The 24,087-nt window shown below is 39.5% G+C and overlaps 1 protein-coding gene across 16 annotated transcripts in view; it reads left to right on the top strand.

The window, feature by feature from the left end:
- The first annotated feature begins 394 nt into the window (after positions 1–394).
- Positions 395–24,087, top strand: part of SLC25A26 (solute carrier family 25 member 26) — a 138,990-nt gene continuing 115,297 nt past the window's right edge. For 12 of the 16 annotated variants that reach the window (XM_060202930.1, XM_060202923.1, XM_060202922.1 and 9 more), the window contains exons 1-3: positions 395–550; positions 9,666–9,822; positions 14,101–14,210. In XM_060202930.1, coding sequence (XP_060058913.1) covers positions 518–550; positions 9,666–9,822; positions 14,101–14,210 — 300 coding nt within the window. In that variant the 5' untranslated portion in view covers positions 395–517. The remainder of the gene's footprint in view (positions 551–9,665; positions 9,823–14,100; positions 14,211–24,087) is intronic. The other 4 variants (XM_060202934.1, XM_060202932.1, XM_060202927.1 and 1 more) reach the window with 2 other exon arrangements.

Below are 24,087 nucleotides of genomic sequence, written 5' to 3'. Positions count from 1 at the left end.
AATGTTTAGCTTGTGCAAGGACAATTTTGAAGTGCTCTGCTATATCTTTAGTAATATAGTTATGAGACTTTTATGACAATCTAGATAAAGTTTGTAATGATAAAAGCATGAGCTACACCAAATAAATAGCTATTTGGAAGTCACAAGCCTGAAACTAATTCTATCTCCCTGCCATAACCACGCCTCTTTGGGGCAGATATTTGAGCTTCACCCAATCCTTACAGCCTGGGTCACTGCTTCTCAATCTTTGCAAATATTCCCGAGACTTCCTTCATCTAGTCGACAGTAAAAGCTGCTTTGGGAAATGAAGGCAGAGAAATGTCGCGATACTTGGATACTCTTCCTCTTCCCGGGGCGGCTGGAATAGCTTCTGATGCTGCACGTGTAGTTGTTGTGGGTCGGTGTCACGTGGCTGCGGAAGCGCTGACACGACCAGTCTCCGCCTCCAAGATGGCGGCGCCCAGTACCTGGCGATGTGACCTGCTTCTGTTTAACTTGTAATGATAGCCTGGACGGAATGGACCGACTTGGTGCCACAGCCTCGCTGGTGGTGAGTGCAAGGCGGCAGAACAGGGCGCGTGGGGTGCAAGGATGGCTTTATTGTCCCTTCACTTTTCGCGCGGGATTGTCCTGGGGTCTCTTGATTTGCAGGTCCTGGAAGGAGCCCCGGGATCCCGAGTCTGGGCCACTTCTGTCCTTACCATGACGCCTGGAAAGAGACCGGGGTTGGGGCTGAGTGGGCAGGGGATAAACTTGACTAGTTTTTCTTATGTCTTAGGCGAATTACTTAAATAAATAAATAAAACCTTCAGGTGCAGTTATGACCACAGGATCCGGCAGTGGCTTACTCAGTTTGAGTGCACACATTACAATTATGACCACAGTCTGGAGAACTTGGGAATTAAAGAAATACATGAAATCCCTCCCCCCCCAAAAAAAGATTGCTTTGTCATGTCGCTCACACTACTCTCCAAAACTAAAGTTGTCATTTTACACATATGTTAGTCTTCGAAAATGATACGCATTCGTTAAATATGTAATTAATGTTTGTTCTCCCAAGCATTCTTAGCTTTTGCATTTATCGACGAGCACACATGTCTGTGTGTGGACTCAGTAGGACCCGGAAGGACAGTGATGTTGAATTTCTTAGAAAGCCACAGATGTGGGAGTCAGGTGGTAGCGCTGCTGGTTAAGCGCAGGTGGCACAAAGTGCAAGGACCGGCCTAAGGATCCTGGTTCGAGCCCCCCGCTCCCCACCTTCAGGGAAGTCGCTTCACAGGCGGTGAAGCAGGTCTGCAGGTGTCTTTCTCTCCCCCTCTCTGTCTTCCCCTCCACTCTCCATTTCTCTGTCCTATCCAACAACGACTACAACAATAAAACAACAATGGCAACAAAAACGGAGTAAATAAATATTAAAAAATAAAAAAGAAAGAAAAAAAGCCACAGATATCATCTTAATCTAAAAAATTAAGTACAGAAGGCCTTCAGTAGATATTGTGAAGCATCTTTTCTGGCAGTCTATCCAGAAGTACAACTAAATACAGCCAACAGTGAAGAAGGCAGGGATTGACTGCTATGCTTTCATTGCGGAGTAGTTGACAGAAGCAGGCTGTAAAATATTCCTTAAAAAGTCACTCACAGAGAAATGGGATTCCAAAGTTTATCATTGCAGATACTGGATATAATATAGTGAACAGATCAGCAAGACTGTTAGGCTAAGTAAAAGTAACATAAGGGATATTTTCAGGGTGCTGATAGAAGGATGTGGAATCAACACCTTAGCCAGGTATAATGGAGTAATGTTTTAACCTAGATTTGTGAAAACTTGTGTGAATTAGGTTTAGGTTTTAGAGATCAAAAAATTATTACCACTTTTAAGAAGTTTTCTATATAGCTGATGAGACAATGGTAGTATTTTCTATTTTATAGATTTATTAACAGGAGAGTTTTTGGAACATCATCTCATTTAAATGACAAAATTGAATTCTTATCTTAGTTTCCCCAATGCTCCAGCACTTGTTGAAACTGAAGTGCAGAGAGATTAGAGGAGTCTTCAGTGTCACACAGACGATATCTATTTCATGTAGAAGAGTTGGAGTTTAGTTTAGATTAATCACTCACTCCAAAACTAAGGAAGCTGAAGGGTTGTCATTTCCACACCTGAAGTCTCTGGACACAGTCTGAAGTGAAGCATGCTGAGGTGGTACTCGTTGGTGTTGATTAGGTTGGGATCAGCGGATGCAATATCATTTGGTATGAATTGAGAGAAGCATGCAGGAAAGTGAACCCCACCCTAGAGGTTCCAGGACTGGGGGAAATCACTATGCTATTATTTTATTGGCTTTGTCTTTCATGGATTCACCTGGCTTGTTAGGAAAATGAAACCAAAATTATTCCCGGTTCAGTAATTTTTTTGCCCACCCTAGTTTACATGTGAAAGAACTTCAGCAGGTGTGGGTGCTATTTATTATAAAGTACAAAAACTAAGATAAGAATTCAATTTTGTCATTTAAATGAGATGATGTTCCAAAAACTCTCCTGTTAATAAATCTATAAAATAGAAAATACTACCATTGTCTCATCAGCTATATAGAAAACTTCTTAAAAGTGGTAATAATTTTTTGATCTCTAAAACCTAAACCTTGGTAATAATTTTTTGATCTCTAAAACCTAAACCTAAACCTTTTTGCCCACCCTAGTTTACATGTGAAAGAACTTCAGCAGGTGTGGGTGCTATTTATTATAAAGTACAGACAGTTCTCATCTTGCAACGTGGTGTGGGAATACAAAAATGGATGTGTGCTTGGAAATCTTTCCAGGTAGTCTCAATGGCTAATGAAAAAGCTGACTTTTTTTTTTATGACCTTTAAGATCTTCATCAAGGGGACCAGCCTGTGGCACACCTGATTAAATGCACACACTGCAGTGTGCAAGGACCCAGGTTCAAGCCCCTGGTCCCTCCCTACCTGCAGGGCAAAAATTCATGAGTGGTGAAGTAGAGCTGTAGGTGTCTTGTCTCTCTCCCTCTCCTCTCTCAATTTCTCTGTCTCTATTGAATAATAAATAAAGTAAAATTAAAAAAGATCATCAGAACATTTAAAATTATACCATATGTTGTAAATGTATAAGGAAATGAAAAATAGTACAAGGAATCATGAGAACACTGTGGTTTAAGACATTAGAAACATTAATATTTTTACTTACCAAAAGTAATTTAAACAGTAGTTGTCTTTTCGTCTTATAGTTTACAATACGGTCGCTTTTCTTTTACTTTTTTTTTGGTCTCCAGGGTTATTGCTGGGGCTTGGCACTATGAATCCATAGCTCTAGGCAGCTGTTTTTCATTTTTATTGAATAGGACAGAGAGGAATTGAAAGGAGAGGGTGAGAGAAATACAGCTGTCTGCAGACCTGCTTCACTACTTGTGAAGCATCTCCCCAACAGGTGGGGAGTCAGAGGCTTGAACTGTAATCTTTGTGCAGGGCCTTACATTTCGTACTGTGTACGCTTAACCCTGTGCACCACTGCCCAACCCTCATTTTTGTTTATAGTTTTCCTTCACATCTAAGATTCTTTCAAGGACAGATGTGTCAGTATTCCTACACCCAGCACCTTCTGTTTGATTTTAATTTCACCACTTAACTTTTTGCTGAAATTTTATCATTGTTGACCACTTTGCTTTAGTTAGTCTTCATTTTTATAAAAAGTCACTGAGGTAAACTGAAGCTTAGATAGTGTTGGAAGACTTATAAATGATATTCATGCATGTCAGTAACATGCAGAATGAGCAGTATTGTATACCCTTCAATTTGTCACCTTGTCTTTAGAAAGCTAGTTCTGAAAAACCTGCTTTATAATACTCAGGTTTCATCTTTTCACTGGACCTGCCCCTCTCCTGAGAACCACTGACAGAAAGAAACTTGAAGGGGAAAATAGTGTTTATTCTGCTGCCAGATAGGGTGAGGAAACAGAAGAAAAGATGGAATGAAGTATTGGGCATACTTTTTAAAACAAAGATTTGCTTGATTTAATTAATAAGAGAATTTAGGAGAGAGAGACAGAGACATCAGAGTGCCATTCTTGCACATGTGGCCCTAAGGATCTGTCAATAGTATGTAGCTTCAGTCACTAAGTCATCTACACTCCACCAACTGAACTCTTCTCCCACATGAAAGCCAACCCCCATATCTGCCCCTAGGACTATTTCAGAGCATATCATATATATATATATATATATATATATATATATATATATATATATACACACACACACACACACACACACACACACACACACACACACACACACACACATATATATATATATATATATATACTACCAGAGTACTACTCAGCTCTGGCTTATAGTGATGCTGGGAACTGAACCTGGGACTTTGGACTTAAGAACCTCAGACATGAAAGACTTTTTGCATAACCATCATGCTTCATAACCATTATCTCCTCAGCCACAGGCACATTTTTAAAGGGGGATGTTTTCAGTGTTCTTTGCTCCATATCTACCTTGTATGGAAAGTAGCTTTCTGGCTTTTAATCTGGAATGAAGGAAAAATCAGTATCTGATGATGAAATACTAGCTCCACACCCACTCCACTCCACCTTCTCAAGGCTGCTTTGTGTGTTTGTTTCTTTTTGACATTTAAGAGTAAGCAGGGTTTTTTTTTTTTTCCCTTGGTTTGTGTATGTGTGTGCATGTACTCATTTTTTTTCCTTTTTCCCACTCTAGATAAAGGGGGAGAGAGAGAGAGAGAGAGAGAGAGGGAGACTGTAGCACTGTTTTACCCCTCTTGATGCTCCCCACTTAGGCACTCTCATTTGGCAACCTATATCCACACCGGTAACTTGTATCCTTTACTTGGCGAGCCACCTGCTGGCCCCTAGGTCGTCTTTTTTATTACTGTGTTGAGCAGTGACCTACACAGAAATATATTTTGAATTTTGACCAGTCAATAGAGATTTAAGGCAACCTGGAAGAGAGCCCTGTCATCTAGAACCTCAGGGACCCTGCTATGTTGGGATATAGCACATCTGGTAGAGCACATTGCACACCTTACCATGTACAGGACTCTGGGTTTGAGCCATGGCACCCCAAGGGAGAAACAGATCACTGCAATGCTTAATGCACATCTCCTCTGAACATTTAATCTTTTCACAGAGTATATTCTTGTCATCTCACATTTCCATTGGATTCAGATCAACAAACCCGGTGTACTATCTAGGTGAGCTACTGTGCTTGTCTTGGATTGTAGGGTTCTATAATATATTAAATTTTAGTGTTTTAGCATTATCTTTGATGATTTAATTGGAAAAATATTTTTATTTGGCTTGGCTACTAATGCTCACCTTTTGGGAATTATTGATATTTCTTTATTTCTATTTTATTTGATAGAACAGGGAGAAAGAGAAGAGCGGGCTGTAAAGAGAAAAGGAGAAAGTTAGACACCTTTAGACCTGTTTCACCATTCATGAAGGATCCCTCCTACAGGTGTAGGGGTCTTGAACCTTATGCATGGTAATGTGTGTGTTCAACTGGGTGCCCCACTGCCCAGCCCCAATATCTTTTTTTTAATAGCTCTTTAATTTTCAAGTGTAGACTCTTCGAAAATGTTAGTAATAACCCTTTATAATGGTGGTGAATTTATACAGTCTCCAAATAAAATGAATACATTAAATGTTGCTTTGGGCTGGGAATGTCGCTGGGACCAAAGCAGGTATGGGTGAATCTTACGGTCTAGTGGGCCATACAACATAGAATAAGGTATTAGATGTTCAATTCTAGCATTAAATTTATGACTAGCATATGCAGACAAGCAGTTCTAAATCTAGACCAAGGAATTTGGAGTGTTTGTACAGACTTCTAGAAGTGATAATGTGAGTTGGAGAAAAGGGAGATCAAAGTGGCAAGAATGTCATTAAGCAAAGGGCATATGGGGTTTTGCAGTGTGGAAGGATCCAGGGATTCCAGAGCTTGTTGACTATATTAAGTTGGGTTGTTGACTATTCCTCCCCACTCCACACACACCCCCCCCAGGGTTATCACTGGGGCTGGGTGCCTACACCACGAATCCACTGCTCCTGGTGGCCATTTTCCCTTCCCCCCTCCTCTTATTTATTCATTTATTTATATATTTGATAGGACAGAAAGAAATTGTGAGGGGAGAAGGAAATACGGAGAAAGAGAGACACCTGCTTCATTGCTCATGAAGCATCCTCCCTGCAGATGAGGAGTAGAGGCTTGAACCTGAGTCCTCAAGCATGGTAAAGTTTGTGCTCAACTGGGTATACCACCATCAGACCCTCTCATTTTTTTATTTTTAGGGCTGTTAAAATGTTGGAAAAATTTAAAGGTTGGGAGGTAGTAAAAATAAAAGTGAAATTTCAATGTTTCTAACAAGTTACAAGCACAGCTATCTTTTCTGTCTTTTTTTTTTTTTTTGGTGGGGGTAGGGTTGGGATTGGGGAGTGGGAAATGCATTGGCCAGTACAAAAGAAGACAGGTACCATAGAAAACAGAAGCAAGGTTATCTGGGAGTAGTTAAAGCCACTGGTGACTGTTTTATTGTAAAGATACCTGAGAAGGTCAAGGAGGGATGGTCACTGGAGAAGCCATGTTAATCCTTTGACTGGTTCTTCTTAGCTGCTATTTAGGTCAATGGCCCATGATACTTTTGTTTAGTTAAATTAGATACATGGCTGGCAAGATAGCTCACCTGGATTACGTGCCTGTTTTGTCATGCACATGACTCAGGTTTGAGCCTCACCCACCTACATTGCACTGGAGGAAGTTTTAGTGCCTTGGCGCTTTGCCCCCCACCCTGTCTGCCTTTCTGAAAAATGTCAGCTAGGAGCAGTGAACAATGAAACCTCAGTGATGAAAAAAAAAAATTCAGGTGGTTTTTTTTTTTCTGTGGTTGCATTGCACACACCCCCGCCCCCAGTCTTGTGGCCTTTGAGACATATTTTAGAACTTTTGGTTTTAACTTTTTTCAACACAGGAGGAGTCATTTCAACAGAGGAGTAATTTCAAAGCACTAACCATACAATTCTATAGCCTACCATACTTTTAACACTGATTTAAGGTAGCTGTGTGCTTTATCTATAAGACATCAAGGTCTCAATGATTATTACATTGTTGTAGAGCTTGCTAGTTATCTGGGGTAGGTTCTACTTATTTGAATTAAATTTAGTGATTTTTCAGTATAAGCTATTGTAAATCATCAAAGTAATTTACCTGATAGATAAAAGAATTATTCAGACTAATGAATAAATAATTGGGTAGATTTCTTCGTAATTAAATCAGTATTGACTTATTTGAACTTTGCCTGCATACTAGAAGCATGCTGATGCTTTTTGTTGTGTGTGAATATTGATGTAGAAGTATAGGCATTCCTTAAGGTTTTTTAAACTAATTTATTTTTTTATTGCCACCAGGGCTGCTGCTGGGGCTTTGTGCCTGCACAATAGATCCACTGCTCCCAGTGACCATTTTTTTCCTTTCTTTTATTTGAGAGGACAGAAACTGAGAGGGGGGAGATAGAAAGAGAGGCACATACATCACTTTGTGAAGCTTCCTGCCTGCAGGTGGGGACCAGGGCCTTGAACCTGAATCTTTGCATTTGATAACCTGTACACTCAACTGGTTGCACTACCTCACGGCCCCTTAAATATGTTTTTATGTAGCTAAACATGTAAATAATATTCTTCCTGTTCTCTGTTTCCTCCCCCCCACCCCCATCTCATGGACATAAATGACATTTGAGTTGTACAAATTTGATGCCTATAGAAACAATTAGTAGCCTTTGACTTACGTTTCACTATATACGTGGATTTTAATTTGGTTATTTAATTCTGACAGGATAAGACTCTTGAGAAGAAAAGGGTTAGAGAATCAATATGTGTGAAGTAGCCAAATAGATTAAAACAGTAATTAACTTATTGATTAAAATTTAACAGTAGAAAGCAGGCATCTTTCTAACCCTCTGTTAAGATTAGAGAGGACGTCAGAGTGAAATGAAGTGCTTATAGAGAACCCAGTCATATCAGACATTTTCACTAGAATCCTGGTTCTGTTTGTGTTTCCTTTTTATAAATAAAAAATATTTAAAAAAGAAAGAAAAGAAAGAGGCAGGGGCCAGGTAGTGGCACACCTGTTTGAGTGCACATGTTACAATGCATAAGGACCCAGGTTCGAGTCCCCGGTCCCCACCTGCAGGGGGAAAGTTTCACGAGTGGTGAAGCAGAGCTGCAGGTGTCTCTCTGTCTCTCTTCCTCTCTACCCCCCCATCCTCTCCATTTCTGGCTATCTCTATCCAATAAATAAATAAAGATAATAAAAAAAAAACTAAAAAAAAGCATGAAGTTTAAAAAGAAGAAAAAAGAGGCAGGCAAATATTTTTTCATAGTGAATTTCATAAAAATATTTAAAATGGTTATAACAGAGAGTGTTCTAAAGACTAAACTTTCTACTTTCCAAAAGGTTGAAAATACCTGATCAGTTTGAGTTTTAACTCATTTTGGGTAATATTGGGTGTTCTTTTTCTGTATTATAGACTAATAATGAGTATTTTTATATCTTGAATTACAGTGCTTTTGATAATACTTTTTGAATATGCTAATGTGAGTCAAAACAAAAGACAGGAAAAGTTTGCAAGTAAAGTACATTTAACTTGATTAAAGTTAGTAAATTGTTGGAACCATGTTGAGAACAGTTGTGTAATTTTCCTTCTGCTTTTGGTAAAACACTTTTTTAACATCACCTCTTTAAATGATGCCTGCAGTCCTTGTTCATTGACCTCCCCTTAACACTGTAGTTGAGTATATTTCTGAATCTCTTTTGCTTTGACTAGGCTGTGACTGTAACCAGTTTTAAAATAGTCTATATATGCATGGAGATACAGATTTAAAGTGCAGCTTATTGAAAGCAACGTGATTTCTTGGAAGATGACTAATTTGGGCCAGGTTCTAATGTCCTTTAGGAATTCAGCTCTTTCTTGCCCCATTTAATCACTTAGCTTAAAAATTATTGCGTAGTTTTCAAATATACACAAGTAGAGGAGACAATGTAGGGATTTTTAAATGTGTGGTTGTTAAAATTTGAATCTAGACTCATAGGCTTCAAACATACAAGCAAAATAATTTTGGAAGGACACAATAAGAAATCAGTAAAACATATGACCTTATTTATTAGCAGTAGGGAAAAGCAATCTTTGAACATTTCCTTCCTGAGTTTGCTTGTATGTTTACATTTTATGCCATGTGAAAATGTTAAACATGAATTTAATAATAAGACTGTTACATTTTTTAATCTTAAAAGGAAAAATTTATAGTTTGATAATAGGACACAGTGGTAATTTTTTTCCTTTATTTTAATTAATAGAGACATTGAGAGGGGAGGGGGGATAAAGAAGGAGAGAGACAGAAAGACACCTGCAGCCCTGCTTCATCACTTGCAAAACTTCCTCCTGCAGGTGGGGTGTAATTTTTCAGGAGAACCTCGCATTTAGAGTCTCTGCATTCCTTTGTGCCAAAGGAGTCTGTGACCTGGTAAATCTGAGAAACAGATTTTAAAAACTACCTTTTAAATTCCTACCCCAAATAGAGTGCTTATGGTAACAATTCTCCTCCTGTTCTGTTTTCTTTTTCTAAAGGCAGGTGGAGTAGCAGGCGTCTCTGTTGACTTGATATTGTTTCCTTTGGATACCATTAAAACCAGGCTGCAGAGTCCCCAAGGGTTTAAAAAAGCTGGTGGTTTTCGTGGAATCTATGCTGGTGTTCCATCTACTGCTATTGGATCTTTTCCAAATGGTAAAAAATATTGATTTTTCTCACTGCTATAAAGCCAAGATAATGACTTGTGTATCGTAGTTTATCTTCTGAATTTATTTTCTATTTATTAAGCCATTACTTTTGAATCTGCTAGTATCATAAATCCTATTTCACCATATTTGCAATAGAAAAATGCAGTCTTTTATATTGGGTTGTCAGAAAAGTCATGACACATTTCCCCATTAAAAAAACACGTCATGATTTTTCCAATAACCCAATAGATTTAAAAAATGATATTTATTTATGAGAGAGAGAAGAGGAGGCGTGAGGGAGAGAAACAGGATATCACTTTGATACATACAGTGTTGGGGATCAATTCCGGGACTTCATGCTCAAAGAGTCCAGTATCTTATCCATTATACCATCTCCTGGAGAAAAAATATGTAATCTTTAAAAAATGGTTTTGTTTTTATTAAAATTCTCAAAGTGTTGCTATTATCCATAGAGGAGTGGTCTTTTTAAATTTCATTATTGGGGGATTAATGGTTTACAGTAAAATGCAGTAGTTTGTACATGTGTAACATTTCTCAGTTTTCCACATAACAGTTCATCGTCCACTAGGTCCTCTTCTGTCATCATGTTTTAGGACCTGAACCCTCCCCTCCACCCCAGAGTCTTTTACTTTGCTGCAGCACACCAACTCCAGGCCAAGTTCTGCTTTGTGTGTACCCTTTTGCTCTTGTTTTTCAACTTCTGTCTATGAGTGAGATCATCCCGTATTCTTTCTTCTCTTTCTGACTTATCTCTTAGTGATCCCTTTAAGCTCCATCCAACATGAGGTGAAGAGGGTGAATTCACCATTTTTAATAGCTGAGTAATCTTCCATTGTGTATATGCCACTACTTCCTCAGTCACTCATCTGTCGTTGGACACCTGGCTTGTTTCCAGGTTTTGACTATTAGAAATTGTGCTGCTATGAACATAGGTATATATCTGTTTGCATGGTTGTGTTTGGTTCACTGGGATATATCCCCAGGAGAGGAATTACAGGGTCATAGGGCTGGTCCACTTCTAGCCTTCTGAGAGTTCTCCAGACAGAGCAGTGGTTCTTAACCTTGACTACACACAGACATCTCCAGGGAAGCTTTAAAAGATACTGGTACTGGTCTCACTCTCAGAAGTTTAATTGGCCTGGGCTTTGTCTGAGTATCAAGAGTTTTTTTTTAGGTTCTCAAGTGATTCCCAGCATGAAGTTCAATTTTATAGCTACTTCCTTGGAGATTCTGGTGGAGGAGATACACTTAAGAGGCATTTGACCTTTCTGCCTTAACTAAATTATTTTTGGATGATACAGCAATTCCCACTGATGGCTTTTGCAGTCTCCTTCTAGTGTCCTGCTTTTGTATTGGTGTTCCAGTTGCATTATTGACTTGTGGTCCTCTTAGTTTATGACTGGGATAGTCTGTCTTCATTAGTCCACTTGTTATGTTATATGCTTTTTTTCCAGATACTTTAAAAAAAGTTTATCGATGCTTTGGTGGTATTCAAAACCAAGCAAGGAAACTATTCCCCCTTACATACAGAGCTCTAGGAGACTTTTAATCCTGGGGTTGGATCCACCTCCTCCCCAGATAATTCACAAGAAGTTATTTCATACTAACTCCATATTTAAATGTACACCTGTGCACATCATTTATTAAAGGTTTGAGTACACAGAGAAAACTTTTTTTTTCTGTTTCTGTTCCCTAGCCATCTTTAGAACAATAAACTGTTTTGTGGTTGACTAAATTTACCTCTGTCTAAACCTTTCAGAAGGTGATTATAGCAGATAAACATGATCACTCATCACATCCCAAGCATAGTTTTGTAAGGGTGATGGGAATAGTGACCACCTGAAGAGGTGATACAAGTATTGACACCTGGGGGAGTGGGTTGCCAAAAAAAAAAAAAAAAAAACACACAAGTATTGACACCTGTGTCCCACTCCCAGGGAGTCTGATTTAATTAGTCTAAGGTGTGGCCTGGGTGTTGGAAACATGAAAAAGATCCCCAGGTGATTTTAATATGCAAACAAATTTGGAGACTTCTGAACTAGCTAGTTGCAAAGGAATTTGATACTAGGTTCCTTTCTTTTGTTCTTAAGATTTTATAGTGTCTCCCTCATTTAAGACACACACCCTCATCTCTTTCTTAGTTCATGTAAGAATTATTGTTGTGTGACCATGCAGTGGTTAAGTATCCACATTACAGTGCACAAGAATCCAGGTTCAAGCCCTCTGTCCCCACCTGCAGGGGGGAAGCTTCATAAGTAGTGAAACAGTGCTGCAGGTGTCTTCCTTTCTCTGTATCTTTCCATTTCCTCTCAATTTCACTCTCTATCTAAAATAAATAACATTAAAAAGAATTATTGTTTGAGGATGTAATATTTGCGGGGCCAGGTGGTGGTGCACCTGGTTGAGTACACATGTTACAATGTGCAAGGACCCAGGTTCTAGCCCCGAGTTCCCACCTGCAGGGGGAAAGCTTCACAAGTGGTAAAACAGGGCTGTAGGTGTCTCTCTCTTTCCCTCTCTAACTCCCTCTTCCCTCTCAATTTCTGGCCATTTCTGCTATCCAATAAACAAAGATGATAAAAAAAAAAATCAAAAAAAAATTAAAAAAAAATTTTTTATACCTTAATGTATAGGGTACACAATGCCACATTAAACTCACAGGACTAGTTTAGATTCTTGCCAGCATAAGTTCACATGTTTCAGTGTGTGTGTGTGTGTGTGTGTGTGTGTGTGAGTGTGTGTGAATATTCTTGCCTAGCTTTTCAAAAGTGCCAGGGTTTTAGAAGTGGCCTTTTTGTTTTTCTTTTTCTTTTTTTATTTATAAAAAGGAAACATTGACTAAACCGTAGTATAAGAGGGGTATGACTTCACACAATTCCCACCACCAGAACTCTGTATCCCACCCCCTCCCCTGACAGCTTTCCTATTCTGGCTTCTGTAATTACTTCCCCGCTGAACATGGCCGTTGACAGGTTGATCTATACTCCCAGCCTGTCTCTCTTTCCCTAGTGGGGAAGGGCTCTAGGGAAGTGGAGCTATAGGACACATTGGTGGGGTCATCTGTCCAAGGAAGTCTGGTTGACATCATGCTAGCATCTGGAACCTGGTGGCTGAAAAGAGAGTTAATGTGCAAAGCCAAACAAATTGTTGACCAATCATGGACCTAAAGGCTGGAATAGTGCAGATGAAGAGTTGGCTTGGGGGGGGGTTCCATCCGTTTTGTGGCTAGCTGGTAGGCATATTTTAGTTATATTCCAAAGGGCCTGTCGCTATACTAGTGTATTTTGTTTGTTTGTTTATTTTTTTCCTGAGCCTGAAATCTGATATGCAGGTGGATCCAAGTTATTGTCTGGGGAGATGATGTCATGGCTGGCAGAAGGACCAGAAAGTTGGATCAGGGAAAAGAGTAGCTCCCAAATATGGGAAAGGTGTATAAATATTGTTGATTGTGAACCCCATCGATTTGATGTGATCTGGGGCCCATATTCAGCTTAGGAGCCTATGTGACCTCTGCATCCTTCTAGATTTGAGCTCACATTCTGTGGTCATAAGTAGGAACGTTCCAAGCTGCCCCAATATCAGGACCCATCTTCCTACATCTTCCTGAGGAGGTGTAGCATAGAGTATTGTCCATCCTCCCTTCGGAAGATGGAACATTTTTTACCATTGTTGATCCAAGTTGAGGGCAAGGTCCTATGGGGGCCCACAAAGTGGTCTATTGAGTTGTTCCTGATAGAGATGACCAGTAACAATGGAGAGAGGGATTTATTTGAGGTCTAGGCCCATCATGTCTGTTTGAGAATCTCAGGACTCCCCGAATAGGGCCCCAGCTGATGGGATGTCCTGATAGTGACTAAAGAGCCATCATTAAAGTATGCAGTCTCTTGCCCTTATTCAGCTTTTGCAGTCTCTGCTTTGATGAGGATAGCTAGGGAGGAGTGAGTGATAAAGAGACTGGCATACTTTAATGATGACTATTTAGTCACTATCAGGCTGAATGGTGGGTTAGCTGCTAGATTTCTGCTGGGTAAGGGTTTGGTTGGTAGCAAATATTGAGTTGTTGGAAGAGTCATGATACATTGTAGATAGAAAAATATGTCATGACTCTTCTGACAACCCAAGAGTAGTAACTTCTGCAAGAGTAATGGAGACCATAAATGTGTGTTACTTTTGTTGTCAAACTACGTAACAGACTGGTCATTGTTTTTGAAAATATTTTACAGTTTGCATATGTATATTTAATCTGGTTTGTTTTAAATTTCAGCTGCTGCCTTTTTTATCACCTATGAATCTGTGAAATGTTTTTTGCACACTGACTCATCTTCAAATTTGAAGCCTGTGAAACATATGTTGGCTGCCTCTACAGGAGAAGTGGTATGTAACAGGTTTGCATGTAAAGTATTTCAGAAATGTAAATCCTGCATGTATTTCTGGTATAGATACTACTTTTTAATTGAAAAAGACTTATTTTTAAAATTATGAAAGTAGTAAATGCTAATAATGTAAATTAAATTTGAAAGCTAAAAGATGGTCTAGATAGGGTGAAAAATGAATGTGCTATATATGAGACATAGCTAACACATAATTATACAGAAAGATTAAAAGACACGAGGAACCAGGCTGATAGCAGGGTCATGCAAAAGACTTTAATGCCTAAGGCTCTGAAGTCCCAAGTTCAGTCCCCTGGCACCACCGTTAGCCAGAGCTAAGCAGTGCTCTGGTCTTTCTCTGTATCTTCTTTCTGCTTCTCTCTCATAAAAAAAGGAAAAGGATAATAAATCAACAACAAACAGATGGGAAATATTCATGTAAACTTAATAACTTTTACCATATTAGCATAGCTGAACTGGAGGTTCATTTACTAGAACTCCCTTTTGAGGGTGGTTCCAGTGTAGTGGGGACCAGGCTTGCACCTGGGTTGCATGCGTGAGAAAGCAGACATGCAACCTGGTTGAGCTATTTTGCTGGCTTGATGGATGTTTTTATTTCTTTTGGGTCTGTACCTGGCAGTAGAATTTTTTGATCAAATGGCAACTTTGTGATTACCCTTTGAGTAACTGGCTATGTTGTTTTTAAAATTAGATATACCATTTTACATTTCTACCTATTGGCTATATGTAAGGAACCTAATTTCTCCACATTTTGGTTTTTTGGTTTTTTTTTATTTTACAAATACCAAATTTATTCAGATGCCAAAACTAAATCATAAAAATGTACGTCTTTCATTTTATGAAAATATCATAATGCTATATATTCATCTATATATAACATCTTGGTTTTTTTTCTTAAAGTGACATCTTATTTTTCATTTTCTATTTGTGATAAATAGTAGGTTACAAGATGGTAAGATTACAGTGTATAGTTCCACACCACACCCACCACTGAAGTTCTGTTTCCCTCCCTCCCACCTCCCAAAGAAAACTACCATAGTTCTTACAAGTCGGATTGCTTTTTTTCTGTTTTTTTTCCCCCCAAGTTCATGAGTACCAAATCTCTAGATTCCACATGAGTGAAACCATCTAGTAGTTGTCTTTCACTTCTTTACTCATTGCACTAAGCATAATCATCTCCAGTTCCATCCATTTTGACCCAAAGGAAGGACACAATATCATCTTTTTTGTTTGCAAAGTCGTATACTCCATGGAGTATACATCCCATAACGTCTTTAACCAGTTATCTGCTACTTCTAATCTTTGTGTATTGTGAATAATGCAGCTCAGAACAAAGAGGTGCGTATGTCCTTTCGAATTAGTGTTTGTATAACTTTTGGGTAAATGCCTAAGTGGCATTGCTGGATCATAAGGTAATTCCACTTTTATTTGTTTAAGAACTCTCCGTACAGTCTCCCAAAGGGGCTGCATCAGTTTGCATTCCTGTCAGCAGCTAGCAGAGTTCCTTTTTCCCCAGCACCTCTCCAATACCTGTTATTTCCTGATTTGTTAATGGAAGCCATTCTCTCAAGTGTGAGATAGTAACTCAGTGTGGTTTTAATTTGCTTTTCTCCAATGACAAGTGTAAGTGGAGCATTTCTTCATGAATCTGTGGGCCATGTGTATCTCTTCTTTAGAAACCTGTCTAGTCCGTTGGCCTACTTTTTTATTGGGTTATTTTGCTTCTATTATAGATCTGTACCAATTCTTTATAGATGTTTGGCATCAATTACTTATCCTATGTATGATGTGCAGATATCTTCTCCCATTTACTGAGTTGCCTAGTTATCCTTGTAGAGTTTGCTTTTGATGACATCTTACTCTCTCTTTTTTTTTTTTTTATTCTTTTTTGCCTCTAGAGTTATTACAGAGGCTCTGTGCCAGCACTAGGAATCCACCATTGCTGGTGGTAATTTTTTCCATTTTATTGGATAGGACAGAGAGAATTTGAGAAAGAAGGGGAAGATAAGTAGAGAGAGAGAAAGGTAGACAGACACCTGAAGACTGCTTCACCTCTGTGAAGTGTCCCCCCTGCAGGTGGGGAGAAGGGGCACAAACCCAAATCCTTGTATAGTCCTTACGCCATTGCCTAGCCCCCCCACCTTACTCTAATTTGATCTGCATTTCTCTGTTAATGTTTTTGAATACTTTTCATGTGATTATTTGTTATTTGTGTATCATCTTTTCAGCAATTTCTGTTCAGATCTTTCGTTCATTCCTTATTCTTTATTATTATTATTGCTATTATTATTGTTTTGCCACCAGGATTATTGCTGGAATTCGGTGCCTGCAGGGGAATCTGCTACTCATGGTGGCTATTTTTTTTTTTCCCTCTTTTTACTTTTTATAGAGGGAGAGAAAAAGGAGATAAAGGTAGAGAGAAGAGACACCGATAGCATTGTGAAGCTTCTTCCCTGCTAGTGGAGACCTGGGGCTTAAACCCAGACTGTATGCATGGTAGTTCAACTGTGTACCTAAAAGCCTGGCCCTCTCCTCAATTAAACATGGGACCTTGTAGCCTCAGGCAAGAAAGTCATTTGCATAATTGTTATGCTGTCTTCCTAGCTCTACTTGAATTATCTTTTTGTTAATGACTTGTAGGAGTTTGTATCTATTCTAAGGACAAGACCCTTTCTAGATTTAAGATTTGCCAACTTCTCAGGCGGGTGGTGCTGAACAGGTGGTATCATTTCAGGTGGAGCACATCTGTTACCATGTGCAAGGACCTGTGTCCAAGCCCCTGGTCCCATGTGTAGGACACAAGTTTCATGAATGCTGATGCAGTGGTGCAGGTGTCTCCTTGTCTATTTCCTCTTCCTCCCTCATTTTCTTTCTGTTCTGTTAAAAGAGGGAGAAAAAAAAAAAAAGAAAATGGCTCTTGGGAATGAATGGTGGGTTTATCATTGCTGGTATGTGGTGTCAGCAGAAACCCTGGTGACAAAAGAAAGTTGCAAGTTTTTCCTTCTCAGTCTGTACAATCTCTTTTTTATTTTTGTTACCCATTGAAGCTCAAGTCTTCAATTTTAATTATGCCATTCTTACTCATATTTCTTGTACTTGGGGTCATATATAAGACACCATTGCCTAAGCTGAGATCTTGAAGATTTCATGCTTGCATGACCCTGCTGCTTCCAGTGGACTCTCCCCCCCCATTATAATGTTTTATCATAATGAAACAGAAAACATGGACATACACACACACACACACACACACACACACACACGCGCGCGCGCAACTGCAGGTATACCAGAGCACTGCTCAACTCTGGCTTAGGGTGTTGCTGAGGATTGATCCTGGGTCCTCAGAAGCTCAGGGATGAAAGTCCTTTGCATAATTACTATTTAAAAATTTTTAAAAATATATTTATTTATCCCTTTTGTTGCCCTTGTTGTTTTATTGTTGTAGTTATTATTGTTGTTATTGATGTCGTCGTTGTTGGATAGGACAGAGAGAAATGGAGAGAGGAGGGGAAGACAGAGAGGGGGAGAGAAATTCAGACACCTGCAGCTGCTTCACTGCTTGTGAAGCGACTCCCCTACAGGTGGGGAGCCGGGGGCTTGAACCAGGATCTTTATTTCTGTCCTTGCGCTTTGCGCCACGTGCAGTTAACTCATTGCGCTACTGCCCGACTCCCTTTGTATGTATGAGAGAGATGCAGAGAAAAAGATATTGGGGTGGGGGGTGCAGACACCAGAACGCTGCTCAGCTCTGGCTTATGATGGTGCTGGAGATTGGACTGGTACCTCAGAGTCTCGGGCGTGAAACTCTTTTGTCTAACCATTATGCTGTTTCTGCAGCCTGATGCTGAAGCTTTCTTCAGTGTGGTGGAAGCAACGCTCAAGCCTGGGTTGTGCAGATGACAGAGTAAGCACTATATCCAGGGAGCTATCCTCCTTCCCCCACCCCCTTTCTCTCCCTTTTCTCTTTTTTTCTCTTTCTCTCTCTCTTTCCCTTCCTTTTTTTTTTTTTTTCCCCCAGAGCACTGCTAGGCTCTGTCATATGATGGTGCTAGAGATGGAACTTGACATAGTGGTGTCTTAGGCATGGAAGGCTTCTTTCTCCCTTTCTCCCTCCATTTCCTTCTTTCTTTCCTTCTCTTCCTTCCTTCCTTCCTTCCTTCCTTCCTTCCTTCCTTCCTTCCTTCCTTCCTTTCTTTCTCTTTTTTACCCTTTTACTTTTTTCTTTCCCTCGCTCCCTTCTTTTTTTCATGTATAAGCATTATACTGTCTCCCTAGCCCTAGAGTTTTTTTTTTTTTAATTAATTTTTTTATTGCCACCAGGGTTATTGTTGGGGCTCAGTGACTGACTACTTGATGAATCCACTGTTCCTTGTGGCCTTTTTTATTCTTTTCTTTTTCAAAATAGAAATTGAGAGGGAAAGGAGAGATAGGCATAGAGAAAGAGATACAATTCAGCACAGTGTCATCACCTGTGAAGCTTGACACTGCATGTAAGAACTGGGTGGGGGGATAGGGTTGAACTCAGGTCCTGACATGTGGTAACATGCATAGTTCACCTGGTGCACTACTGCTTGGCCCCTTGATGCTGAATTTTATCTGACTAAATTCAGTTACTGTGGGCTGGGGAGAGAGCATAATGGTTATGCAAACAGACTCTCATACCTGAGGCTCTCATACCCAGGTTCAATCCCTGCACCACCATAAGCTAGAGCAGAGCAGTGCTCTGGTCAAAAGCAAAAACAACTAAATTCAATTACTGCTCAGTGTTCTGAAAAGCTTTGTCAGATTTATAACACTCTGTTGACATATTGTTTCAGATGTTCTAATAATTTTGAAACTTTAAAACTTTATTTAATCATCCAATATCCATTTTCCCAATAAAAACTTGAGATATATATATATTGCCTTTCTGCTTAATAATTCGTTTTAGTTTCATAGGGTGGAAACTTCTCATTTCAGATTCATACAAATGTGGTCACTAAAAATAAAGTGGGTAGGAGTCGGGCGGTAGTGCAGTGGGTTAAGCACAGGTGACACAAAGTGCAAGGACTGGTGTAAGGATCCTGGATAGAGCCCCTGGCTCCCCTCCTGCAGGGGAGTTGTTTCACAAGCGGTGAAGCAGGTCTGCAGGTGTCTATATTTCTCTTCCCCTCTCTGTCTTCCCCTCCTCTCTCCATTTCTCTCTGTCCTATCCAACAACAACATCAGTAACAGCAACAATAATAACTACAACAATAAAACAACAAGGGCAACAAAAGGGAATAAATAAATAAATATTTTTTAAAATATAGACAATTTAGGAGAAACAAGTTTCCACAAGCATGACAAAAAGGATATATATATATATATATATATATATATATATATATATATTCAATAGTTAGAAAAGCATAGAGACCTAGAGAAAATGAGAAATAGTTTAACACAGTCATTGCTCTGTAGCACTTTTGCTTTTGATAGAAGACTATTATGAAAAAAAAACAGACTATTATGTTGTAGATAATTAGAGATATTATGTTGTTCTTTAAAAAAAGTACATACTAGGAGTCCGGCGGTTAAGCACACATGGCGCAAAGAGCAAGGACCGGCATAAGGATCCCAGTTCAAGCCCCTGGCTTCCCACTTGCAGGGGCATTGCTTCACAGGTGGTGAAGCAGGTCTGCAGGTGTCTATCTTTCTCTCCCTTCTCTGTCTTCCCCTCCTCTCTCCATTTCTCTCTTGTCCTGTCTAACAATGGCAACATCAATACCAACAATAACTACAACAACAATAAAAGACAACAAGGGCAACAAAAGGGAAAATAAATAAATGACATACTTTGTTGGTATTGAATGTGTTTATAGTTACTTTGTTGTAGCTACTGCAAACTGTGTAAAAGAAACGTAGAAACAAAAGAACATTGCTGTAATAACCATTCCCTGTAGCAGCAGCTTGATTAAAACTTAATGACAAATCAATAAAACTATAATTACAGCTTATGTTTGTAATTTGGAATACAGTAAAATCGATCAAATAAGATTTAATATGTAACAACAGCAAGAAGAGTCCCATTTGTGCTATTTTTATTAGGGAGTTTGTTGTACCAAATCTCCAAATCCCTGCCTCAATTATTTTATAGCTCAGTTTTCACCACACACAGGAAAAAGCCTGTGAGAAGTAGAATCTGTAATTAGATCAGAAGGGTTGGGGAAGGCTTACTTGAATACAACAGCTGCTGTAACATTACAATGGTAATGATATATATATGTTTTAAGGCATCTAGACTTTTCTCCAGGATTTTATCCTACTTTTTGGCTTTAGTACATATTGTTTTCAGAAGCGAAAGAAACATTGAAATCTCTTTGCAGCCCAAAGCAGTCACTGTGATCTAATGTGTGCGTGAGTGATGCGTATAGATGCGATTATATGCAGAGAGGCTGGTGGATTGCCATTTATGGTCACAGTATAGTTTGGAATTGGAAGGGCAAGGAAGGGATCAGCAGATAGCTCACTTCAGAGATCTTCCTGCTGTGTGTGAGGCCCTGGGTTTAAGCCCCCAACATGAGGCGGGCACTCCATGGGTTATGACATGTTGGCTTTGACTTCTCTGTCACCCCAGAAAGAAATTAAGAATAAAGAATGAACAATGGAGTTGTACAGGCCATCCAGTGGTATTATGCATGTGCAAGGCCCTGGGCTTATTCCCAGGTGTCACAATAAAAGAAAACGGAAGAAGAAAAGTATTTTCTTATAAAATATATATTTGGATAAAGGCAGAAATTCAGAGAGGGGGAGAGAGAGAGAGAAAATCTGCAGCACTGTTTTATCACTTGTGAGGCCTTCCCCTTGCAGGGGGGCACCCAGGGCATGAACCTAGGTCCTTGTGCAGTGCAACATGTGCCTTCTATGCTTTCTGACTGCCTTGAGTAGTCGTTCTTCAAGGAGCACCTGTGCTAAAGTCCATTGCCTGGGCAGCAAGTTATAAATGAATTTTTTAGGATGATATTAGAACTTGTGCATTTTAAGCACAGTTTCTGGATGGTCCTGGTACTTAATGATATTTAAACACCACAGACTTAAGATTATAAGAACTTTAAAATGTTTGCCCTACTAGTAAATATTTTCTCTCTCAATTGCTTTGGTAAGAATATTTTAGTAGGTACATGTGCTGTAAAAAAAATATCATTTCCTTTGCCTTCTTTAGAATCACAAACTTATTAAAATTGGTTCATTTTGAAAACTGGTTGGTTTTGAGGGTGGCCGGCATGTGGTTTTGGATTCTATGTACAGTGAGTGCCACATTAAGCTGTGTGTTTTCTTCGTGATACCCATGTGCCATTGAAAACCCTGGAGTATCAAGGCAATGTATGCTACAGTCTAGCTATTTTAACAGCTGACAAGGCCATTGGGCCTGCTTTGTACTATGCTTTTGGCAGAGTGGGGACTTGTTGGATATCAGGGTATGGGTTAAACTTGTTGCCTTCATTCAGCTTTCCCACTGCATTGGCCATCTGGGGCTAGGGGCAAGATGTGTGGATGCCATCAGTTTCAAAGCACAGTGCACATGTCACTTAGTATGGTTTTCTCAGTGGGTATTTAGCTGTTTGTCACTATGTTATACTGTTGATAACATGTTTCAGAATGTATTCAAAATGTTTTTCATGATCTTTACTGACCTTTCCTAAAAAGAACCACTGAGCAAGAGAAAAGAAGGCTGACTACTCTTGAAGTGCGTTTTATGTTTTGAATTAACTATGTAGATATGAAATATCCACGAATTTATGTAGATTAACTGTTAATTGGTAATTGTAGCAGTATTTTTGCTGGACTTTTTGTGCATTTGTGTAATAGAGTCATGGGAGACTTGTTAAGGAAAATGTAGTATGACTGTCCTTCATATGCAGTGTAGTTATTAAATCAGAAGGAAGATCATGTAATTTTGCAGATAAAAATGGCACATGGGGGGGGGTCAGGCAGTGTTGCACTGGGTTAATCACACATAGTACAAAACACAAGGATTCCGGTTTGAGCCCCTGGCTTCCCACCTGCAGGGCGGGGGTCACTTCACAAGTGGTAAAGCAGGTCTGCAGGTATCTGTCTCTCTCTGCCCCTCTCTATCTTCCCCTCCCCTTTCAATTTCTCTCTGGCCAGTCCAATCCAGTCAAAATGAAAATGGCCACCAGGAGCAGTGGATTCATAGTGTAGGTACCGAGCTCCAGTGATGCGATAACAATGGAGGTGAAAGAAAGAGAGAAAGAAAGAAAGAAAGAAAGAAAGACAGACAGACAATGGCGTGGGGGGAGGTATGAGCTAGCTTACCCAATAGAATATACACTTTATTATATGCAAAAGCCTGGCTTATAGACCTTGCTTGGTACCACATATTAGACTGTGTGAAAGAAAAACTTCATAGGTAGGTGGTGGAGTGGGGCTGGGGTGTCTTCCCTTCTCTCTTGCTTTCTCTACCTGAGATTGAAAAAAAAAAGTCTGCTAAGAGTGGTAGAACTGTGCAGGCGTGAAACCCTGGAAAAGACCCTATGTCAAGAAAAGAAGAAAAAAAAAGAAAGACAAGAAAACAAGAAAAGAAAATTGCATGTACATATAGAAATACATGGAGGTAGAGGTGTTACAGAAATTGCTAGAAATTTTGTTGTAGAACTAGGAATGGAAGCTGTCAGATACCTGACCAAACTCAAACAAGCACTTTTCTGTCCTGTCTGACGTATCCAAGCACAGACATTTGCTAAAGGGGGTCTTTTGTTCTGCTTTCTTGTCTGTTTAATTTTCAGTGTACTTGGGAGCTTTTTTGTACTGCAGAACACTAAGTACATAAGGCAGACAGACTTTAATTAATTCTTCTGAATCCTAAACTATAGGAAGTTTATAAAAATGATGTCTAGAAAATGAAAAAAGAGGCTGCTTTTCATTACCTTTCTTTAAACCTGTTGCTTTTTGTATTCTTTGCTGTTCACTCACTCAGATGTCCTTTAAAAATTCATTTTTTAAAATTTAGGTCACTTTTGTTTAGCTCATCTTAGTTTCCTCTCTTACTGTTAATTTAGCTGGAGTGGGATTTAGATCTTAAATCCTTATGTTCTAGGTATTGAGGATAAAATGACAAAATTTCTGCTATTATGAGTCTTATAGTACAGATGTGGAGCTGAACATGTAAGCATGTAAGTATACTTAAAGGTTGTAGGTATTTAAGGAAAAATAAATATACTCGGAATGGGAGCCTGGAGGGAAAGAATGGTAGGTTTAACCTAGGTTAGAGTGGGCAGAGCGCCTCATAAGCTCGATCCTTGAGCTGTGTTGTAAAATTGGTGCTATGTGAGGTGGGTGGTGTAAGAAGGGCTATTGACTCAGGAAATGAGTCACTTTCAAGGTCCCAGTGTAACCAGGTCATCATTACCTGAGGCAGTTTGGAAGCCAAGAGGGTAAGTGACAAAAGGACCTTACTTGCTTTGGTAAGAAGGTTGACTTTTATCCTTTAATAGACTGAGGGAAGACCACTACTAACACTTTGGTGTCTGGGTAGAGGAGGAGGTGGAGGTGGTGTGTGGAAGACAGCAAAGGCAACATCCTCAGGAGAAACAGATGGTTAGAGTCTCGAGGGCAGGGTTGGGGGGGGTGTGCAGAGCAGGAGGAAGGTGAGTTCAGGAGATGTTAAAAAGATAGAATCAGAATGAAGATAACAAACCCTTAGCTGCATTCATTCACTGCGTGCTCCGCCATGAATGCCACTGTAACCATGTTGCCTTTTGTATACATGCTTGAACTTTCCAACAGAGTCTGCTGACCTAAGTTTAATGAGTGCACCCCAGCTTTCTAGCACTCTCAACCGTTTGAGCCTGAGCGAATACACAGAGACAGAAGGAGAG

The sequence above is a fragment of the Erinaceus europaeus genome, chromosome 12 (assembly GCF_950295315.1).
Source record: "Erinaceus europaeus chromosome 12, mEriEur2.1, whole genome shotgun sequence".
NCBI classification, from domain to species: domain Eukaryota; kingdom Metazoa; phylum Chordata; class Mammalia; order Eulipotyphla; family Erinaceidae; genus Erinaceus; species Erinaceus europaeus.
Note: the sequence above shows the minus strand (reverse complement) of the source record. Positions and strands in the feature narration are given on the sequence as shown.